At 40.6% G+C, this 23634-nt stretch overlaps 1 protein-coding gene across 1 annotated transcript in view; it reads left to right on the top strand.

Annotated features, from left to right (window-relative positions):
- The first annotated feature begins 11604 nt into the window (after positions 1 to 11604).
- The window catches only part of LOC139409869 (2-oxoglutarate dehydrogenase complex component E1-like), a 45765-nt gene continuing 33735 nt past the window's right edge, over positions 11605 to 23634 (top strand). The window contains exons 1-2 of the mRNA XM_071155258.1: positions 11605 to 11690; positions 13109 to 13647. Coding sequence (XP_071011359.1) covers positions 13414 to 13647 — 234 coding nt within the window. The 5' untranslated portion in view covers positions 11605 to 11690; positions 13109 to 13413. The remainder of the gene's footprint in view (positions 11691 to 13108; positions 13648 to 23634) is intronic.

Genomic DNA, 23634 nt, shown 5'->3' with positions numbered 1-23634 from the left:
GAGAGAGAGAGAGAGAGAGAGAGAGAGGATGGAGAGAGATGAAGAGTGAGAGGTGAGGGAGGGAGGATGGAGAGATGGAGAGAGAGAGGTGAGGGAGGATAGAGAGTGCGAGAGAGAGAGGTGAGGGAGGATAGAGAGTGCGAGAGAGAGAGAGAGAGGTGAGGGAGGATAGAGAGTGCGAGAGAGAGAGAGAGAGAGGTGACTGGGGATAGAAAGAGATGGAGAGAGAGGTGAGGGAGGATGGAGAGAGAGAGAGAGAGAGAGAGAGGTGTGAGGGAGGATGGAGAGAGATGAAGAGTGAGAGGTGAGGGAGGGAGGATGGAGAGAGAGAGAGGTGAGGGAGAATGGAGAGAGATGGAGAATGAGAGAGAGAGAGGTAGATAGAGAGTGCGAGAGAGAAATAGACTGGTGAGGGAGGATGGAGAGAGAGAGAGAGGTGACGGGGGATAGAAAGAGATGGAGAGAGAGAGGTGAGGGAGGATGGAGAGAGATGGAGAGAGATAGGGGAGATGGAGAGCCTGTCCCCCCTCCCTCTATTGCTACAGCTCTCCTTACTGACCAGTGCACACTACTGCAACTTAACAACACACAGCCTCAACTCCTCCTGGACACACACACACACACACACACACACACACACACACACACACAAGCTGCAGCAACGACTATCACTGCCACCATATCATCCAATACAAATGGCAACACACTCAAACCTTCAGTCCAGTGCTCTCCCTCTGCTGTAGACACACCCCATGGCACATATACATATAGGATCTACAGTTTAAATCAAGTTTATTACTCTGTTATTGTTTGTATTATTACTATTACTACTACTATTGTTGTTATTATTATTATTGATGCAAGTAAGTTGTTGTTGTTATAATGAAAGTGTACAATGTCTTTAATGGTCCAGTTGATTCTCTTTAAAGGGGTTTGTTCCTCTTGTTAAAGACAAGCATGACTTCTCCAGTGTTATTTCCCAGTGAGTGTTAGTTGAGTTGTGCTCCTCCAGTCTAATTCATACCGTACGCAACCCAATAACACAATTAGCTAAGCAAAATGGCGTTGAGTTAAAATTGCGGGGATTAATTTTGATTTCTGTTTTATTTTCGCTATGCAAGTAACGTCTGTTTTCCCAGTTGCGTACTTGCGCAAAGTTTAAGTTAGGCTTAAGGCTGCTTCCTGCCTAGCGTATCAAATGAATACACATTGTATAAACCAACAGGATTAGTGCAGTTGTGCGTTTTTGCTACAGTTTTAAATATGGAAACAAATGATGAACTATATGCACCACCACCCCTCCCCCTTCCCCTTCGGGGAGAGAAGATGAGCCAAGTCGATACAGCATGACCGTTGTATATTGTTGTTCTTATACTTGATTCTCTATGTGTTGAGCATTGCATATAGTCACTGATGATACAACAATACATTTGAAATGATTACACACTGTATTGTACAACTACAGTTTCATTGTGGTGACTATACTGCATTTATTTGCATGAAAATGGAAACATGACGATAAAATTGGTGTTATTGTTCGTTGTCTGGATTTTTTACTGAATGCTGGTGAACTATGACCTCCTATGTCCAACTAACTTTTCCTAACTTTGGAATGTGCATAAAATTATTTTTGTCTGGAGAGTGTATACTGATGATGATGAAACATGCTTTTGAACAGGCTCTACTGCTGAGGCAGAGTGGGCAGGTCACTAAAAGTGTTTCATATGGTTATTGATGGGATTTCATTGTAAACAGATATAGTACCTATATATATCCAGGGGCCTCATTTATAAAATGTTTGTATGTAAACATCTGATCGTGAATCGCGTATGACAGAATCCACATCAACAATGTGATAAAAATATGCAATTTACATAGATTTTGCATTAAGTTTTGTGAATTATATATATTTATATTTTTTTGTGACCAACTTTATTTATAAGTGTATACATTATATAAAGAGAATTTCATCATATTGTAAGAAATGATTGTACAATTGTATGATCACAGAAATGTTCTATAATAATGTTATATAATAACTAAGAGCATTTGATAAATGAGGTCACTGGTCCACAGGGTGTGTACCAGTATTATGTGTCCCTCCCTCCCTCTCTGTTGACTTGCCTTGCTGTCTCTCAGTGCACTTAAAAGACAATTCCACACAAAAACTTTCATTAGTCCATTGTTGACTTAGTCCCAAAAAGTTTTGCTTGTCAGCAATGACGTTTTCAAGATATGTAACTTTCAAAATACAGAAATCATCACCGTATGATGCATTTTTCATCAGACCAAACACATGGTGATGAATTCTGTCATTTAAAAGTTACATATCTTGAACTCTAGGGGGAGTCACCATACACTGAAGCACAGCACCTTCCATGTTGGGTTGAAAATTAGGGCTGAGCACCTTCCATGTTGGGTTGAAAATTAGGGCTGAGCACCTTCCATGTTGGGTTGAAAATTAGGGCTGAGCACCTTCCATGTTGGGTTAAAAATTAGGGCTGAGCACCTTCCATGTTGGGTTGAAAATTAGGGCTGAGCACCTTCCATGTTGGGTTGAAAATTAGGGCTGAGCACCTTCCATGTTGGGTTGAAAATTAGGGCTGAGCACCTTCCATGTTGGGTTGAAAATTAGGGCTGAGCACCTTCCATGTTGGGTTGAAAATTAGGGCTGAGCACCTTCCATGTTGGGTTGAAAATTAGGGCTGAGCACCTTACATCTACAATGTTGGGTTGAAAATTAGAGCTGAGCACCTTCCATCTACAATGTTGGGTTGAAAATTAGAGCTGAGCACCTTCCATCTACAATGTTGGGTTGAAAATTAGAGCTGAGCACCTTCCATCTACAATGTTGGGTTGAAAATTAGAGCTGAGCACCTTCCATGTTGGGTTGAAAATTAGAGCTGAGCACCTTACATCTACAATGTTGGGTTGAAAATTAGAGCTGAGCACCTTCCATCTACAATGTTGGGTTGAAAATTAGAGCTGAGCACCTTCCATCTACAATGTTGGGTTGAAAATTAGAGCTGAGCGCCTTCCATGTTGGGTTGAAAATTAGAGCTGAGCACCTTCCATGTTGGGTTGAAAATTAGAGCTGAGCACCTTCCATGTTGGGTTGAAAATTAGAGCTGAGCACCTTACATCTACAATGTTGGGTTGAAAATTAGAGCTGAGCACCTTCCATCTACAATGTTGGGTTGAAAATTAGAGCTGAGCACCTTCCATCTACAATGTTGGGTTGAAAATTAGAGCTGAGCGCCTTCCATGTTGGGTTGAAAATTAGAGCTGAGCACCTTCCATGTTGGGTTGAAAATTAGAGCTGAGCACCTTCCATGTTGGGTTGAAAATTAGAGCTGAGCACCTTCCATGTTGGGTTGAAAATTAGAGCTGAGCACCTTCCATGTTGGGTTGAAAATTAGAGCTGAGCACCTTCCATGTTGGGTTGAAAATTAGAGCTGAGCACCTTCCATGTTGGGTTGAAAATTAGAGCTTGTCCCTAAGACTTGCCCTGGCATACACACACTTTAAAACTAGAGTCCTTAATTGTTACAGCCATTTTTTGACTTATAAACTTGTAAATGATGTAAACCCATTGATTGTTGAAGAATATAACTTATAAATGCCTCATGAGCTTAGTTCAACTGTCGTGCCCCATCAGAACCCAACATATAAGCTTGTTTTACTCCCATGTTTATAATCAATGTAAAGAAACCATGTAAAGCCTCAAAACATGGTCGAAACTATAATTTTGAAATCGTGGATGATCAGTCCTTGCATCCAGGTCTCTGTCTGTGAGTTTGAGAGTGGTTACATTTCTCCAGGTCCATCCCTCAGTATTTTACTAAAACAAAGGAAGAAGGAACAGAGGCAGGGTGTCGCTTTGTTTCAACTAAAGATGATATTTTTCAGGCCTCAGTCGCACACAGGGTCATGCACTGCATGTATTCCTGGCAGTCCTCCCCCTGTGTAGTCTCAGTAACAGGATCAGTGCTAATCAGGCCAGCAAACAACATCAGAATGAGGTCACTCAGAGAGGTGGCATTACCTCACACGGCCATTGGTGAAATTAAGACTGTGTTTGTGTTCATCTTAGCACACTCTGGTTGCTGTTAGTCCTAACCTTCATTTTAACTCTCCTCTGAGAGTCAACCAGGGCTTGCCATCATATCATCCACTTTCACTTTCACACACACTAGTTGTCGTGGCCGAGTGGCTAAGGCGATGGACTAGAAATCCATTGGGATATTCCCGCACTTTCACAAGATGACTTTGTAAACATGAATCCAATATGACGATGAATTCTGTTCTTCCAGTGAGCATTCCTTGTGTTGTGTAACAGTGTTGAGGTGTTATCAATATGTTACCAATAAAGAGAACTCCTGTCAATGCCAGCTGTGTCTCTCTGTATGTCTATTATATCTTGTTCCTTCCAGCTGAGAGACACACACACACACACACACAGAGAGAGTTGACTCCTATTGGGAGCAGAATAAGCACAATTGGCTGCAACCTAGGGCCAGGCTTATCAGCATGTTTGTGTGACTGTGTGTGCTGACAGATACAGTATATCATTAGTGGATAAGATAAGGACAGACCAGGAAACATCTGCCTCTGTTTCTGTTATGGGACTTATATGACTAAATGATGTATACATTTAACATAGAACTATAACTAAACAGAATACTACCCTGTCACTGTATGAATCTTATAATAATCATAACACTGAATAGAATGTGTGTAGTTTTAGTCAAGAATTAGAACAAGGACTTTCTGTTCCTTGTTAGAAACGAATGGAGCTTTCGTCAGACCGGCTGGAATACTGTGTTCCTTACAGGACATTCTGTCCCCACCCAGGGAGGGGAGAAACCTTGGGCTTGTAGTAGTTTGTTTAATTTACAGTTGGCAGACAATGTGAGAAGGCTTGTGAACTATATTGCCATTGTATCTGAGAGGAGGAGGGACATTTATGATGAAATGTGAGGTATATAAACCAATGTACATGGTATTATGAGCAGAGCTCTCGAGAATAACTGCTATTGGTTAATGTTAATGACTGGTGTCTGTCTATTTTATGTAAATAAGAACCTTACAAATTCTTATAAACGGACAGAGTGTTTTAATTGAATTGGTTAATGAACACATATGAACTACATTCCTCTAACAGTTTCTCAACCAGGGACAAAGTTCCCCGTAAACCTCTCTAACACTATCACTCTACCACTGAGAGAGGTATGCGCATGTGTGTGCATTTGTGTGAGGGTGTGTTCATGCATGAGCGTACCACAATGTGTGTTCTATGTGTACTACACAGAGAGAGAGAGTGTGTGTGTGTGTGTGTGTGTGTGTGTGTGTGTGTGTGTGTGTGTGTGTGTGTGTGTGTGTGTGTGTGTGTGTGTGTGTGTGTGTGTGTGTGTGTGTGTGTGTGTGTGTGTGTGTGTGTGTGTTAATAGGTTTGTAATATCACATGACTCATTAACTGGAATGGAACAGTGAATGCCAGCCAGAGTTTAGTGGGAGGAACCTGACCATGCCCAATTGATTACCACTACGCTGGTAGCCCTTTCCTGCGGTCAAAATAACTAGTGGCTTCATGGGTGGAATGCTATTCATATGTTTCATAATTAATAAACATTATTTTAAAAACTGCTATGTCAAACAGGTTTGTTATATTTTAGTCTTCTGTGATGTATATAAAGTGTAATATTGGGATGCAAACTCAACATTTTATACATTTCAACTGTATATCTGACATGGTACAGGTGTCTTCTTTTTCTAAGCCCACAACCATGTGTGTGAGGTGTATACTTTTGTTTCAAAGTAGATTTGTTTAAGACTACCAAGAAACACTCTGTGTGACCCTGATTCAGCCCACTGCAGTAAAAGGGTACTAAAATAGAAAGACTCAAAACACCATCATTGCGTAGTGAAACCATGAGAAGTAGTGTACCTAAGCTGAGATCTGGTGTTTGAATGTAAACCCAATGGAAGTGTTCTGATTCACTGAATGGATTTCAAAACAGAATGGAAGTACTCTGAAACACCCAAAGTGGTTCTTCATTCTGAATCATTGTGTTTTTAAGAGAGGTTTATGAAAACACTTTTTGGTGTTTCAGTGCATGTAAAAGGCATCATCAAAATACAAAAATAATGTTTTGGCAGACTGTCTCTCTCCAACAATAAGATGCTTTATAACATAAATATTGATTGATGCTGATTTTCTGTCCATATTGTGATTAATATTGGAAAGAAGACACTGGTAATTTAACATTTTTCCTAGGGTAGACTTTGCATTAATTATAGGCTACAAATCAAGCAAAATGTTATTGGTCACATGCAGATGTTATTGCGAGTGTAGTGAAATGCTTGTGGTTCTAGATCTGACAGTGTAGCAGTATCTACAAGGTAATATCTAACAATTCCACAATGAAACCTAATATCTAACGAATTCCACAACAAAACCTAGTACACACAATCTAGCAAAGGAATGGGATGAGAATATATAAGTATAAAATATATGGATGAGCAGTGACAGAGCGGTTAAGATGCAATAGATAGTAAAGAATGGATAGTAAAGGATACAGTATACATTATATATATATGAGATGAGGAATGTGAGATATGTAAACATTCTTGAAGTGGCATTATTAAAGTGACTGGTGTTCCATTTATTAAAGTGGCCAATGATATCAAGTCTGTAAGTAGGTAGCCGCCTCTCTGTGCTAGTGGTGGCTGTTTAACAATCTGATGGCCTTGAGATAGAAGCTGTTTTTCAATCTCTCTGTCCCAGCTTTTTTGCACATATACTGACCTCGCCTTCTGGATGGAAGTGGGGTGAACAGGTAGTGGCTTAGGTGGCTATTGTCCTTGATTATCTTTTTTGCCTTCCTGTGACATTGGGTGTTGTAGGTGATCTGGAGGGCAGGTAGTTTGCCCCCTGTGATGCATTGTGCAGACCGCACCACCCTCTGGAGAGCCCTGCAGTTGTGGGCGGTGCAGTTGCCGTACCAGGCAGTGATACAGCCCGACAGGATGCTCTCAATTGTGCACCTGTAAAAGTTAGTGAGGGTTTTCGGTGACAAGCCAGGCCCATTGTGACATCATAAATAATGTTATAATCCGAATGTTTAGGGCTATGTAAGATAACAAGAGGTAATGTGTAAAGTGGGCCTTCATCACTGGTTTTCATGTGAGGACAGAAGGTGGATGTGAACAAGGGTCTCCTGCTTGTCAAAAGACTGCCTTGGTGCACTCTGCCTTGGTGCACTATGCCTTAGTGCACTCTGCCGGTCTTCAGGCCTAAATGGTTTTGCAGAACCACCTTTGTTACACTGAGCACATGGGGTTGATTCAGATGAGATAAGTAGATAACATGGACTCAATAAAACATAGATTTAAAGGAATAATCCACTGAAAATATATGTTGGTATTTTTTTCCATTAGTCCACGGTTGATACAGTCCCAACATGTTTTGCATGTCAGTAATCAAGTTTTCAAGTTATATGACTTTCAAAAAGCTAATTGTCTCTTGCCACATCATCATGATGATGCCAAATGCAAAGCTGAATACTTGATTGCTGACATGCAAAACATTTTGGTACTGTATCAACAGTGGACCAATGAAAACAAATAGGAAAATAGAGTTTTTGAGCGGATTATTCATTTAATTCCATGTTAAATCAACTTACCTCAAGACTGTATAAGGCAGGGGCACTCAACTCCTACCCTACAAGGTCCGGAGCCTGCTGGTTGTATGTTCTACCTGATCATTTATTGCACCCACCTGGTACGCCAGGTCTAAATCAGTCCCTGGTTAGAGGGGAACAATAAGGAAATGCAGTGGAACTGGTTTCGAAGTCCAGAGTTGAGTTTGAGGGGTATAGAGCCTAAGATGAATATTTTTTTGTGAAATTCACCATACATATTTTCTGTGCTTTGTTTAGACATTAGAAGGAGTGAAAGTTACAGGGGAATTGAATCCCCGACTGCTGGGGTAGTAGGATGGCAAATCTTTGGGGATTTTCTTCATGGGCGCCCGCGTTGAGCAAAGTTGGTGAATGTTCTGAATGAACAGTAGTATTGAAAACTGGAACAAAAAGGTAATTGCAAGAGCTTTGGTCCTCAAACCATTGCAGAGCAAGAATTGTACAGGATTTGGCCATGTTTCAAGTGTGTGCAGATGGACAGAGTATATTGAAGAATGGTGTGTAGAAGGACGACGGTGTTGCAATTGTGGTGGGGATCATGATCCCGAGTTCCTGGAGTGCCCTGTAAGGGTGAAGGAGATTGAGGTGGCAAAAGTTAGAGCAGTCAATCGAACCAATGAACAACCTCTTTAGGCTAGGGGGCAGTATTTTGATGTTTGAATGAAAAACATGCCCAAAGTAAACTGCCTATTTCTCAGGCCCAGAAGCTAGAATTTGCATATGGCAGATTTGGATAGAAAACACTCTAAAGTTTCCAAAACTGTCAAACTATCGTCTGTGAGAATAACAGAACTGATATGGCAGGCGAAGATCTGAGGAAAATCCATCCAGGAAGTGCTGTTTTTCTGAAACTACTCTTTTCCATTGCAAGCCTATCCTCCATTTAAAGGGATATCAACCAGATTCCTTTCCCTATGGCTTCCACAATGTTTGAACAGTCTTTAGACATAGTTTCAGGCTTTTATTCTGAAAAATGAGCGAGATTGATCACATCGCGTCAGTGGATAGCCAGATGTCCTCAGATTTGTGCATGCGCGCACGCCGGGAGCGAGACCATTTCTTTCTCTCTTCTATTGAAAAGGCTGAAATATTATTGATTATTTATTGTAAAAACAACCCAAGGATTGATTATAAAAAACGTTTGACATGTTTCTACAAACTTTACGGATACTATTTGTAATTTTCGTCTGCCCGTCGTGACCGCACGAGCCTGTGGATTACTGAACAAAACGCGCAAACCAAATGGAGGTTTTTGGATATAAAGATAATCTTTATCGAACAAAACAAAAATGTATTGTGTAACTGGGAGTCTCGTGAGTGCAAACATACGAAGATCATCAAAGGTAAGTAATTCATTTTATTGCTTTTCTGACTTTTGTGACCAATCTACTTTGCTGCTAGCTGTTTGTAATGTTTTGTCTGCTGAGAGTTGTCCTTAGATAATTGCATGGTTTGCTTTCACCGTAAAGCCTTTTTGAAATCTAACACGCCGGCTGGATGAACAACAAGTTAAGCTGTGTTTTGTGTGATTTCATGAAAATGTAATATTTTTAGTAATTTCATTTGAATTTGGCGCTCTGCAATTCACCGAATATTGACTGTTGGTATAATTTAATAATTCCAATATGTTTTCTTTAATTGAATTCACTTAGTCTATTTTATGAGAATTTGTAAGATTCTTATTTGCATAAAATAGACAGAGACCAGTCTTATCAAAAATATGTAATAGTATTTATTCTCGGAGCGCGCTGCCATGTAACCACGAACAACAGTTTATATACAAAATATGAAGTCTTAGGTTATAAAATATTCTTTCTCCCAACATTTCAAAAGTTCATTTGAGATAAACCTTCTGAAGTTTTCATCCATCACCATTCAGCAGACCGTTCCAGCTAATGGAAAACCTAAGAAAACACACACTGCCTTATCTGAACATTCCAGAGCTAAGTTGAGTCGGTTCAACCATAGGTTAATGACCCTTTCTGCTTACTTAAAAAAAAACACTTCCAATCTTCTCCAACCTGGCTGGAATGGTATTTATTTAATGTAATTACCCCCCTGTTATATGCTCCACAATCCCTCACTTATGAATTCACATTGTTAATCAGATATAATAAAGCAGAGTATAAGTTTACTTAGTTACAGTTCTATTTAAAATGGGGATATTGTTTAGTCATTATTCATAAAATTTCTAACATTGACGAAAATGATCCCGCTAAAGGGATCTGAACGGCAAGAGGTTTAAATTAAATTGTGCGATTGCCAATATACAATAGAAGAAGGCACCTCCTTTATTCAGGTCTTTCAACTCAGACAGGTGAGAGCACACCAAACACTCACACTCCATATTATTTGCTAGTTAGTGAGTTATTAGTCCAGTTACTGTTCATTTCTAGTCAACAATGGGGGAGAGGTTGCTGACAACAAGAGCACAAAACGAGTGCATTTCTAGCCGTCTTTGAAAAGCGAGTCAGGTAAACAGCTTTTTTATGTATTAAAGGGGAAGTGTTATATTTTGAGACGGTCTTGAATAAGATAAGTAGCCAATAGGCATAGCGTAGCATAATTTGTCTGATTCTCTGTAATAATGGTATGGGAATAATAATGAATTGTATTTTGTAAAGTGTTTTTTTTTTTGCATCAAACACAACATTTTCAGTTACCTCCCTGTCTGAAGGACACGTTTATAAACAGGTTAGTTTCAAGCCCTGCATGTTTTTTTTCAAAAGTCTCATGGAATGTAGGCATTGAACACGACACATTGGCTGCTACTGCAGGCTGAATGACACAACAGCTATTTCCATGTTAAAATGTTATGGAATGTGATTTTTTCCTTCATTGTTTTTGATAGTATTACATTATGATCAAATAGCTACAGTAGTTTACTTGGCTACTGTTAAAACTGTAACTTAAAGCGGGTACAGCCTCTGTTCACAGTAAACGCACACCAGAAGATGCACAGAATTTTCACTGTTCAAGTTTGTGCTTGCGTTATGCAGACCTGAAATTTGTTCAGTGATGGAAAAAATGAGGACATTGGTCATTGCCTGTTTTTTTTATTATCATTTTTTTTTTTTTATTAAATATGCATTCTGTTGATTTTGAAGAATATTACTATAAGTCTTTGAACTATTTGTCAATATAAAAATGTGAAATACCTGTTAATGATTTGTAATTTGAGAATTTGCAAAGAAAGTATTTGAAGCTTTAAAATCATGTATTTAAAAAGTTATTTTGTACTAATTCATTATTCATTATCATGTATTTTTTTATGCTTTATCATGTGGACAAATATCATGCCTCCACTGTGTTGTTTTGGAGAAAATGGTGGGTCATGTTTGCAGTAAGTGGAAAAAGTTAGTGAAATTAAGGAAAAAACAGTAACTGCAATCTCTCAAATCAGTTAGTGTTTTTTTATTTGGGCTTCACCGCGCTTTGGACTTTGGTTACTACGGTTTACCTTGGTATGATTGATTGTTCTTTGCTGATACAATTATCAACTGTATGACACATACAAATCAAGATTGTGAAAAACAATGAATCACTATGAAAGCATTTCAGTGGGTGTACCAAGCAAGAAGGCAGTAAATGATGTCTAGGGTCAACATGAATAAAAATGACCTAATAGCAAGACAACAGACAACCACATCTCCAGTGATCTGCCTACAATTAATTTCGTTTGACAATTAAACGTTGAAGGATTTTTTCTGTTTCACCCTATGAGCAGTTACTGCTATTTTGCTTAGTAGGGTAGAATAGAGCACACAGTTTATCTCGTACACAGAAAGCAGAACATGTGTGCACCGCGCTCCTCTCCTCAGGCTGACGTAACGGCAGCGTGACGCATATCAGCACATCGGACAGTGCAATCAGAAAACCTGCCTGCCAGTTTAAAGAGAATACATACCGAGAGTATAGTCTCGGGAAGCCACGAGCAAGCAAGAGAAGTTACTACTAAAAGTCCCGAAGTGTTCAAAGTCGCGGAAAGTAAGTACAGACGCCTATTTTTAATAGCTATCAAAAAATGATTGTTGCATTATTAGCATAAAACGCGCCAGCCACAAGATAGAGCGTTAAGTCCATAACTATATGTTGTCGAACTATTAGGTATTGCCGTTTTCTTAGTTATAAATATATGAATATATCGGGTACTTTTTTGTATTATACAAATCTTAAAGCATTAGTTATATTTGTCCAACCAAATGCTATCATAACCTGACACGCACAGATAACGCAAGGAGCGCAATGCGTTTGGACTGTAGATATAGCTACCAGCTGGCTCTACACAGTTTAGCACATAATATATGGGCTTAGTCTAGGTTATGAGTTGTAATACGTGGCTCTTTAATGCTTACTTCATTGATAGTTACAGAAGAATACAGAATTGTACGGGGCTGAATCAGTGGTGTAAAATACCAAAATAAAAATAATTTAAAGTACTACTTAAGTAGTTTTTGGGGGTGTGTTTACTTTACTATTTATATTTTTGACAACTTTTAATTTTACTCGACTACATTCCTGAAGAAAATAATGTACATTTTACTCCTCACATTTTCCCTGACACCCAAAAGTACTCGTTACATTTTGAATGCTTAGCAGGACAGGAAAATTGTCTAATTCACGCACTTATCAAGAGAACATCCCTGGTCATATTTACTGATCTGACAGACTCACTAATCACAAATACTTCGTTTGTAAATTATGTCTGACTGTTGAAGTGCGCCCCTGGCTATCTGTATATATATAAAAAGCAAGAACATCGTGCAGTCTGGGTTGCATATTATAAGGAATTTGAAATGATTTATACTTTTAATGTTGATACTTAAGTATATTTAAAAACAAATACTTTTAGACTTTTACTCAAGTAGTATTTTACTGGGTGACTTTCACTTTTAATTGAGTCGTTTTCTTTTAAGGTATCTTTACTTTTACTCAAGTATGACAATTGGGTATTTGTTCCACCCCTGGTCTGAATACAACAAGTACTGTATGTGGGGTATTTATATTATTTATTCTCTGTGTGAATAGTTGACTGACATTACTTGTTTCAAGTCGCTGCAGTGAGTCTGTGTGTCTGTGTGTGTGTGTGTGTGTGTGTGTGTGTGTGTGTGTGTGTGTGTGTGTGTGTGTGTGTGTGTGTGTGTGTGTGTGTGTGTGTGTGTGTGTGTGTGTGTGTGTGTGTGTACATGTGTAGGAGTGTGTGTCTGTGAGTGTGACTAAAATATATTTTTAGCAGACTTCTCTTATTTGCCATTTATTGTAGGCAGCCAGGTCTAAATGCATAAATAATGATATATGATCCAGCCCATATCATAAATATGTTATATGTTCACACAGCACAGGCTGTGGGAACTGGGACGTATGACTTGACCCTCTGGTTAATTATGTAATCTCTCTCTACACAGCCTGAGAAAACAACGATTTACAGGATTAGACCTGATACAACGAGCGAGAGTAAACGAGAGGAAGAAGAAGCTCTGAATGTCCCATGTTCCTGGAAGAAGAGTTGCATGTAGGCCAAAGAACCAGGATCAGCTGTTCCTAAACCAATCCTTAACTGAAACATTAGGAGGGAAACACACAACTGACCTAAGATCAGCATCTAGAGGATAACTTTCTCCTAATCCTGGTGTTTCCTGGCGACGGGAATTGTTATTGATCTACTTCCTCGTTTAGCGAGAGGGGTAGAAGCCACAGCTAATAGGCTACCATGCAGCGCTTAAGGACTACAGTTGCTAGGCTAAGGCCTATTACGGCCACCCAGACAGTCAAGAGCCAATCACAGGCCAGGCCGATGGCAGTGGGAGGGGCTTTGAGGACATTTGAACCACTGAGGAGTTACACTACGTCGGTGTCGGCCGAGCCTTTTCTGAATGGGACCAGTTCTAATTATGTAGAAGAGATGTACTATGCATGGCTGGAGAACCCTAGGAGTGTACACAAGGTAGGAGAGAGAGTGTGGGGGGCAGGCAGGTGAGCTGCTTCCCAGGACTGTGGCCTGTTTATGTTAAAAACGCAGTGGGACAAGAGTTACGCATACACCTGCACGACCTCTGGTCAGGGCAAAAATGTGAACGCGTACACACACACACAGACACACACAGACACACACACACACACACACACACACACACACACACACACACACACATACATACCACTCCCCCTCTCCCATCAGATTCCTGTGTAATACAGGAAGCTAGAGATGCTACCAAGGTCATGTGAAAGGTTGTGTGTGGTTTCTACTGACAATTGAGATGTACAAATTATGGCATAAGTAGACGACAAGCGGATGAGAAGCAATCCGTAAATTTGATTAAGACATTAATGAGCGAGCTTGGACGTACTCAATATAACTACAGTATTTACTCAGCACTTTTCAAATGTACAACGACAGAATTCAGAACATGGGCCGTTCTTACAGTATTCTCCCTGTACACCAAGTCAGAACCGTAGGATAAATTAAGGGGGCATATAAGCAGACAATGAAAGCTCTTACAATATTCGATGATGACATTTCTCTAAAACAGGCTATAGGATATATGTGCATCACAAAGTCAGAACAGTAGGCACTCCACTGAATAGCAGGCTAGTGATTGCTTTGCAATGCTTGCAGTTAGCCACTGATTCCTTCCAAACCACAATAAGTTGTGATTTCCAACTTGTTGTGTAGTAATGTTTATGTCCAATGGCCAATGAGCACCTATATGTTTTATCTATAATTTCTCTTCGTAATTTCTCTTCATATGACAAGGATTGAAAAGTATTTGCCAGTAGATTGTCGACTTGATTCATGACGATGACTGCTAGCTTCTTAGCTAAAATTCCAAGTCCAATCAAAGCTACTGTAGATATAACATGACCTGAGGCATGATCCTAGGGCTCAGATCCTCTGAGAGCGAGAGAGAGAGCATACTTAAATGCACATAGGACCAATTGGTAGGGTTTAAAAATACTCTGTATATTATTTAGGGTTAGGAAAGTATTTCTGCACTAAACATATTGGCGAAACCATAGTGGTTTGATTCATCCTGAAAGTTGTCATATTTGTACACTTTTCTAACTTTCCAATATTTCATGGCTTGAACAATTGTGTTCAATCCATGAAATATTGGAAAGTGAGAAAATTGTACAATAGGAATTGAACAGTAATCGTATAAATCAACCCTGATAATCCTCATTAATCATGGAACTGTGATGACAACGGTCCCGTTGTCGTGAACCGTGCACCAGCCTCCAGGTTTAAACTGCTACGCATGGTCTGCGTTCCATAATGATTCCAATAGGCTACATGTCCCAAATTATTGCACAACTTGTAATATGTTAGCCTAATATGATCCACTATTGCTAGGTCCTCAGGAACAACCACACCAGCGTGACAGATGAAAGAAAGGTAAACTAATGATGTAATGGAATGATACAAAATGGAAACTAACACTAAAGGGAGTTAGAAATGTATGTGGTATAACTGACGGAGGCTACCAATAGTGGCTAATATTAAACACCATACAAATTGTACACAATACAGTGAAAAGTCTGGGCATATAATTAAAACATTTTAGGAATCATAAATCAACTCGGTAGGTTTGGCACTATACTGTCATATGCACATGGCAACATAAGCCTATAGCTTAGTTATAAGACCAACATTTCATCAACTTCATTGTGGAAAAGGTGAAATGTTGATATGCTTCAGTTTGCTGCCACATGACTGGCTTCACATTTCTCTCCAGCGATAATAAGGTAAAATAGATCTAAAACAATGATAATTTATATTTACAATCCCCTTATCCAAACAGTTGACTCATTTACCTAGCTCTTTTTGTACTGGTGTTATTTCTATCAGAAAAAAATGTATTAGATGTTGTTCCACTTGGAACTGACAGATTGCTCAACCTTATTCATAGTTTCATCGCGCATAAAAGTGGTGGAATTATTAGGGAATTAAATGAAGGTCAGAATATGGTGTATCTGTAGACACACCTCCACTACACCATCATTTATTTAATCTCCACCCCCAAAAATAGCAGGTCAGAATACGCATAGAGAGAAATGTGCATAAAAAAGCGACTGGGGCGCTTTTTGACACCTCACACCCAGTCGTAAATTTTATGCAGCAAGAGGACCCTCTGGCTCTCTAGTATGAACCAAAGGAATGTCTTTGTTCACAGACTTTTGCCAGCCAAAAACTCTAACATCCAAAAAGTGGATAATGGAACAATAATTCTATCATAAAGAATGTGGGAAATGGTCAGTGGGGACCTAAAGAATAATCATGTCATATTGTTTTTCATTTTGTGATTTTATTAGGAAAGTTATAAACGAAATACTGTAACTTAAAGTATTTGCACTACAGGTAATAAGTCTCCATCCAATACGTGGTGTAGACAATATAAAAAACAAGTACAGTTTTTTTGATAAGATATTAATGTGATTTTAGTTTTCTAATAAGATCATTGTTTTTGAGAATACCTTGCACAGTAAGTAGCCACGCCCCGAGGGAGCTCAGAGAGCATGTCAGCATGACGGAAATGCCCCCTTTTTTACCAGAGTGTATAAAGAATGAGTTGAGAATTAACATACCAGACCAGAAAGACATGAGACCGTGGTCTATACGTTGAAATGGTTAGAAACTCTGAAACTCTCAACACGAGGTGAAGAAAATGAACTCATCAGACCAGAACTGTGATGTTTATGCTGGGAGTCAGGAAGCTAGTACAGGGAGTGCAAATTTAATAAATAACAAACATAGTACAAAACAAGAAACACGAAAAGCATACAGACATGAAACAGAGTCAATAACGCCTCAGGAATGAACCAGATATAGGGGAGATAATCAGGAAGGTGATGGAGTCCAGGTGAGTGTCATGGGGCGCAGGTGCGCGTAACGATGGTGGCAGGTGTGCGAAAAAATAAGACAACTGGCGACGTCAAGCATCGGAGAGGGGGAGCGGGAGTAAACATGACAGTACCCCCTCCCTGCCGCGCGGCTCCAGCCGCCGGATGATGCCGACCAGGAGCTGGCCTGTCGCTTCTGCTGAGGCGCGGGAACCTGTAGAGCCGGCTGAGGCGCGGGAGCTTGATGGGCCAGCTGAGGCGTGGGAGCCTGATGGGCCGGCTGAGGCGCGGGAGCCTGACGAGCTGGGCGGTGCATGGGGAGCCTGCTGAGCCAACCAAGGCATGGAAGCCTGACAAGTCAGCTGAGGCATCCCCGGTTGCTTCGGCAGCAGCACTTGGACCCGACATCACCAGTTTAAAAAATATTTTAAAAATTCCTGTTGTTTCCCCTTGGTGAGGTATATCCGCTAACGTGTACGCTAATAAATGGGAAACAAGTACAGGGAGTGAATTTAATAAATAAACAAACATGGAACAAAACAAGAAACACGAGTAGCGCACAGACATGAAACATATAAACAGAAACAATAACTCCTGAGGAAAGAACCAAAGGGAGTGACAGGTATAGGGGGGTAATCAGGAAGGTGATGGAGTCCAGGTGAGTCTCATGAGGTGCAGGTGACAGGTGTGCGTAATAATGAGAACTGGCGACAACGAGCGACAACGAGCGCCAGAGAGGGGGAGCTGGAGTAGATGTGACAGTACCCCTACCTGACGCGCGGTTCCAGCCAAGGCATGGAAGCCTGACGAGCCAACCAAGGCTTGAGAACCTGTCGGGCCAGCTGTGGCATGGAAGCCTGACGAGCTAGCTGAGGCATCCCCGTTAGCTTCAGCAATGGAAGCCTGACGAACCAACCGAGGCTTGAGAACCTGATGAGCCAACTGTGGCTTGGAAGCCTGACGAGCTGGCTGAGGCATCCCCGGTAGCTTCGGCAATGGAAGCCTGACGAGCCAACCGTGGCTTGTGAATCTATCAAGCAGGCTGAGGCATGGAAGCCTGACAAGCCAGCTGAGGCTTCCCCTTTTGCTTCGGCAGCAGCCCATGTACCCAACCTCACCAGTAAATTAAAAAAAAAAAATCCTGTTGTATCCCTAGGTGACGTTGGTATTTTGTCATTTGTACGGTAGGAGTCGGGAGCAACTGCAGGGGGGGAAATTAATAAATAAATGAACATGGAACAAAACAAGAATCACGAGTAGCGCACAGACATGAGACAGATAAACAGACACAATAACGCCTGAGGAAAGAACCATAGGAAGTGACAGGTATAGGGGTGGTAATCAGGAAGGTAACGAAGTCCAGGTGAGTCTCACGAGGCGCAGGTACGCGTAATGATGGTGACAGGTGTGCGTAATAATGAGAAACTGCAGACAATTAGCACCAGAGAGGGGGAGCGGGAGTAGACGTGACAGTAGGAAAATTTTGTCATGAAACTTTGTCATCAAAATCTGCAATTCTCTGGATTTATGGTGGTTTCAAGACAACTGGCTCAAAATGGCCAGAAACAAATAACTTTCTTCACTGCTGTCCAACTCAAACCATCTCAATATGGTTGAGGTCGGGTGATTGTTGAGGCCAGGTCATCTGATGCAACACTCCATCACTCTCCTTGTTGGACAAATAGCCTGTGCACAGTCTGGAGGTGTGTTGGGTCATTGTCCTGTTGAAAAACAAATGATAGTCCCATTAAGCGCAAACCAGATGGGATGGAGTATCGCTGCAGAATGTTGTGGTAGCCATGCTGGTTTAGTGTGCCTTGAATTCTAAATATATTACAGCCAGTGTCACCAGCAAAGCACCCCCACACCATCACACCTCCTCCTCCATGCTTCATGGTGGGAACAACACATGCGGAGATCATCCATTCACCTACTCTGCATCTCACAAAGATGTTTCTCTTCGCTTATTTTAGCTGTTCTTGACATACTATTGACTTTGTCTTTTACCAAATAGGGCTATCTTCTGTATAGCACCCCTACCTTGTCACAACACAAATGATTGGCTCAAATGCATTAAGAAGGAAATAAATTCAACAAATGAACTTTTAACAAGACACCTGTTAATTAAAACGCATTCCTGGTGGCTACCTCATGAAGCTGGTTGAGAGAATGCCAAGAGTGTACAAAGCTGTCATCAAGGCAAAGGGTGGCTACTTTTAATAATCTCAAATATAAAATATATTTTGATTTGTTAAACACTTTTTTGGTTACTACAAGATTCCATATGTGTTAAAGTTTTGATGTCTTCACTATTATTCTACAATATAGAAAATAGTAAAAATAAAGAAAAACCCTTGAATGAGTAGGTGTGTCCAAACTTTTGACTGGTACTGTATATATATATATTTTTTTTGATTAACAGCTGGGGCTCAAAAATTCTGTGCAATTTCCAGTGAGCTTTTACTGTGAACACTGAGGATGTACCCACTTTAAGTTACAGTTTTACCAGTGGCCAAGTAGACTACTGTGGCTGTTTGATCATGATATAGGCCTACCAGAGTGACATACCATCAAACACAATGGAGAACATGCATCTCATTACATTTTAACATGGAAATAGCTTTTCTATCATTCAGCCTACAGTAGCATCCAGTGTGTGGTGTTCAATGTTGGCCTACATTCCATAAAACCTTTGAAAAAACATTCAGGGCTTGACATTAACCTGTTCATCCACATCAACCTGCTTATCCTTCAGACAAGGAGGTGACTGAAAATGTTGTTGTGTTGTTTGATGCAAAAAAAATACTTTACAAAATAAAATGCATTATTATTCCCATACCAACAGAGAATCAGACAAATGATGCTACCCTCTGCCTATTGGCTACTTAGCTTATTCAAGCCTGTCTCAAAATACAAACTGCCCCAGACATAAAACAACTCTTTACCTGACTCACTTTTCAAAGATGTCTAGAAATGTAACTGGGCTAATAGCTCACTAACTAGCAAAGGATATGAACATAATGTGCACATGTAGCTCTCGCTTTGATCTCAAAACAAGCGCATCTACTCATGACTGCTCATGCTGTTAACACAGTCCAGCTCAAAGTAAATGGTACAGATCCATATTATGGCAATGGTCTACTTGCATATAGGCCTACTGCAGCTCTCATTGTTTATGCCGCATCGGTCTGTGTAGAGTGCGGGCTGAGTCGTGCGTGTGTGTCAACGCAATAGAATCCTACTCTGATGCATTCTGACTACAACAAAATCTCTTGCATAGTTAGTTTTGTTTCGGTATGTTGCAAAGTGGCTAATATTGCTTTGATTCAATCACAATTGCCACAGTAAAGGGAAACATTGATAGTGTTAACAGGGAAAACTCTAGAACAGTGGTCACAAACATTTTCTGAGTCAACATCACTTTCTGAGTCAAAATGCAAGCTGAGATCTGCCGCTCAGATTTCTTTTAACATTACTTAAAAACGTAAGCCTATGCAACATTAACCAATTAAAAACAGTACTGTAGCATCGAGGTTTGTGCAGTAAGCTATAGGCCCAATACTTTATCACCGCATATTGGCTTGCTTGAATTGCCCTGCCAATGCACTGTTTTTTGGGAAATATTTGTAAACGTTATTTCAAACTTTAAGGTAGGCTATATAATCACACCACTAATAGATCTATTGTTGTATTACTTGTGAGGCACAGGTGAGTGAACATACATTTAAGTAATTTGCTTTTTTTTTACTGGGCTGATGGTGCCTGTCTTCCAGCTGATGGTGCCTGTCTTCCAGCTGATGGTGCCTGTCTTCCAGCTGATGGTGCCTGTCTTCCAGCTGATGGCGAAACCTCACACCGCATTATTTTTGCCTCGTGCACAAATTCATGTTGTTACTCATATGAACAGAGAAAGTGAAATATTCCTTGATATTAAAAAAGACCCAAGTCGCTAATAATAACAACAACACAAGAATATAGATACACTTTCCTATTCATTCATTACTGCTGCATTGTTTGTTGTAGCGGTGAGTGGTAATAGGAAGAACGTGCATTTTATGGCTTATAAAAGTGTTGAATATAAAGTGTTGACAGTGCTGAGTAAGAACTTTAACATGAACTCACTCATAAAAACATCAGATCTTTGGTGTACTCGTTGACAGTCTTTCTCTAGTCATTGTTTTAAATGTTTTGAAATCTCACAATATCAACTTTGCCTTAGCTTTCTTTTATACTTGCTACGTTACTGCAGACACTGAAATATGAGCCATACGATTGGCCAGCGGTAAACTTATAGTGCACTTGATTTGCTCTCAGGGCCCGCAGGGCCCGCAGAGTTTGTACCTTCAAACACATGCGCAGGGCAGTTGAATTGGGTACACCTACCGCCAACAGCCCGAGACAAATAAAAAGGCTTTATAGGTGGGAGATCGACCAGTACATTGCGATCGACTGGTTGGTGACCACTGCTCTAGAAAGTTGAGTGAAGTTCAATCTCGCGCTTCTCTCTGTGGGCTGTTATTTCTTCTGTGTGGCAGTCCCGCACGCACACAGTTTAGAGGGAACATTGCCTCTGAGCACATTATTCTGTCTCTCTCCATCACGCTTACTCTAATTTTCTCTCTCGATCTCTCCCTCATTCTTTCTCTCGCTCTCTCGTTCATCTGGAATGTCCAGTCCTCCCCTCCAGCCATTGTCTGTTGGTTAAAGGGCATTGTTGTTGGTGTGTGTGTGTGTGTGTGTAAGAGAGAGATAGTGAGTGTGTGTTGAGAGTTGCAATATTGGTTCACACACACACACACACACACACACACACACACACACACACACACACACACACACACACACATTGAAAGTGAGGTACAGTATTGGAGTCATTGTGGTGTCTAAAATCTAGTTAAATTGCATTTGTCACATGCTGAAAAAGGTGTAGTAGACCTTACTGTGAAATGCTTACTTACAAGCCCTTAACCAACATTACAGTTTCAAGAGTTAACCCTTGTATTGTCTTAAGGGTAAAAAATGACCTGCCACTATGTTTAACAGAGAAAAGACCCTAAATTATATTTTTTCAACTTAAAATTTGATTACTTTTCATAGAGTGACCCCAACATTAGAAAAAGTGAAACATCGCCTCATATTTCCATGAAAGCTGTACACCACCAGGGTACAAAGATTGTCTTAGGGTCATTTTTCACCCGGCAGTTATAAAATAATTTACACACCACAAAAAACCATAAAGACACACACACACACCCACACACACACACTGAGAAATGTAGATTATGTGTGCTACTGATTGAACTAAAAAAACGTTATTGTGCAGGTGCAGCATCTCCCCTCCACGACCTCACATGACTCAAGTTCACAGACATAATAAACAACATTTCAGACAAAATAAACATTTATTGAAAGCATTGTTTACTAATGAGGAATGCAGTCAGAGGCTATAAAGGTGCTGCAGATGACAGTCCCCCCAGTTCTCTCTTTGCTGAAGCCATGAGTGCACGTTTCAGTGCCCAACAGGTCGTAGATCTGACTTTTTCAGATGTCCAGGAGGAACAAGAGAACAATGATTTAGAAGAGGAGGATGTATCTGAAGAAGAAGATGGGGAAGAATACAACCCAGAGCACGATGCATCATCTTCAGATGAAGAAGAAATCCCCCAAACTGAAAGAGAGACATTTTTGTCAAAGAACAGCAAAATAACATGGTCCTTGTCACCATATGACAACCAGGGCAGGATGGCAGCACAAAAAGTCATAAGGATGACCCCAGGGCCCACAAGACATGCAGTTGCCCATGCCCAGGACATCTCCTCAACATTCTACATGTTCATCACACCAGCCATCGAAAAAATCATCCTGGAGATGACAAATTTGGAGGGTTTCTGTAAATATGGAGACAACTGTAAAAGGATGGATGAGATTGACCCGCATGCCTACATAGGGCTGCTAATCTTAGCGGGTGTGTATAGGTCCCGAGGCGAGGCTACATGTAGTCTGTGGGATACAGAGAGTGAACGGGGCGATTTTCCGTGCCAGGATGCCACTGACAGTCTTTCACACTTTCTCAAGAATGCTACGGTTTGATAACCGTGAGTCAAGACCTGCAAGACGTGTGAGAGACAAACTGGCGGCCATAAGAGAGGTCTGGGAGAAGGGGGTGGAGCCATAGGAGTGGTCTGGGAGAAGTGGGTGGAGCCGTAAGAGAGGTCTGGGAGAAGTGGGTGGAGCCGTAAGAGAGGTCTGGGAGAAGTGGGTGGAGCCGTAAGAGAGGTCTGGGAGAAGTGGGTGGAGCCGTAAGAGAGGTCTGGGAGAAGTGGGTGGAGCCATAAGAGAGATCTGGGAGAAGTGGGTGGAGCCATAAGAGAGGTCTGGGAGAAGTGGGTGGAGCCGTAAGAGAGGTCTGGGAGAAGTGGGTGGAGCCATAAGAGAAATCTTGTCCTGATCCACCTGAGGCTGTATCTGAGGCTGTATCTGGGGCAGGCAAGAGGAGGAGATGCAAATTCTGCCCCCCAAAGAAGGACTGTAAAACAATACTATGTGCTGCACATGTGAGAAATCCATCTGCAAAGTCCATGCACACACACTTTCATACTGTCCTACATGTGCTAATTAGAGTTGATTGATTTATGTTCTTCACATTTTTGTTTTTTATCTATTATCTTATTTTATTCTTATGTATTGTTGTTGTTTATACACCTTGTGGGTGGAGACAATGGCTAAAAAAATGGGAGGACTAGTAGTAGAATTCCTCATTGTACAGTACATAAGAATATATCACTATGTTGCCAAAAAAGTCCAAGACTGTTATTGTTTTCCTTCAATAAAATGCATTCAAAACTACTTTCTGCACATTTCTGCCACTTTCTTAGTCTATACAAGTAATCTCTTGCTAAAAAATATTTTTACACCTATGCAGTACCTTTAGCAATAATAATAACAATAATAATAAACCTCTACTTTAGTAAAAGAAAACAATTATGACAGGTGTGTCGTAATAAAAATGAGTGGTGTCCACTGATTAAATACAGTCTTTCTGCACTGTGAAGAGGGAAAACCCAGATATTCACAAAGTTTGTGATGAATGACA

The sequence above is a fragment of the Oncorhynchus clarkii genome, chromosome 5, assembly GCF_045791955.1.
Source record: "Oncorhynchus clarkii lewisi isolate Uvic-CL-2024 chromosome 5, UVic_Ocla_1.0, whole genome shotgun sequence".
Classification (NCBI taxonomy): Eukaryota; Metazoa; Chordata; class Actinopteri; order Salmoniformes; family Salmonidae; genus Oncorhynchus; species Oncorhynchus clarkii.
Note: the sequence above shows the minus strand (reverse complement) of the source record. Positions and strands in the feature narration are given on the sequence as shown.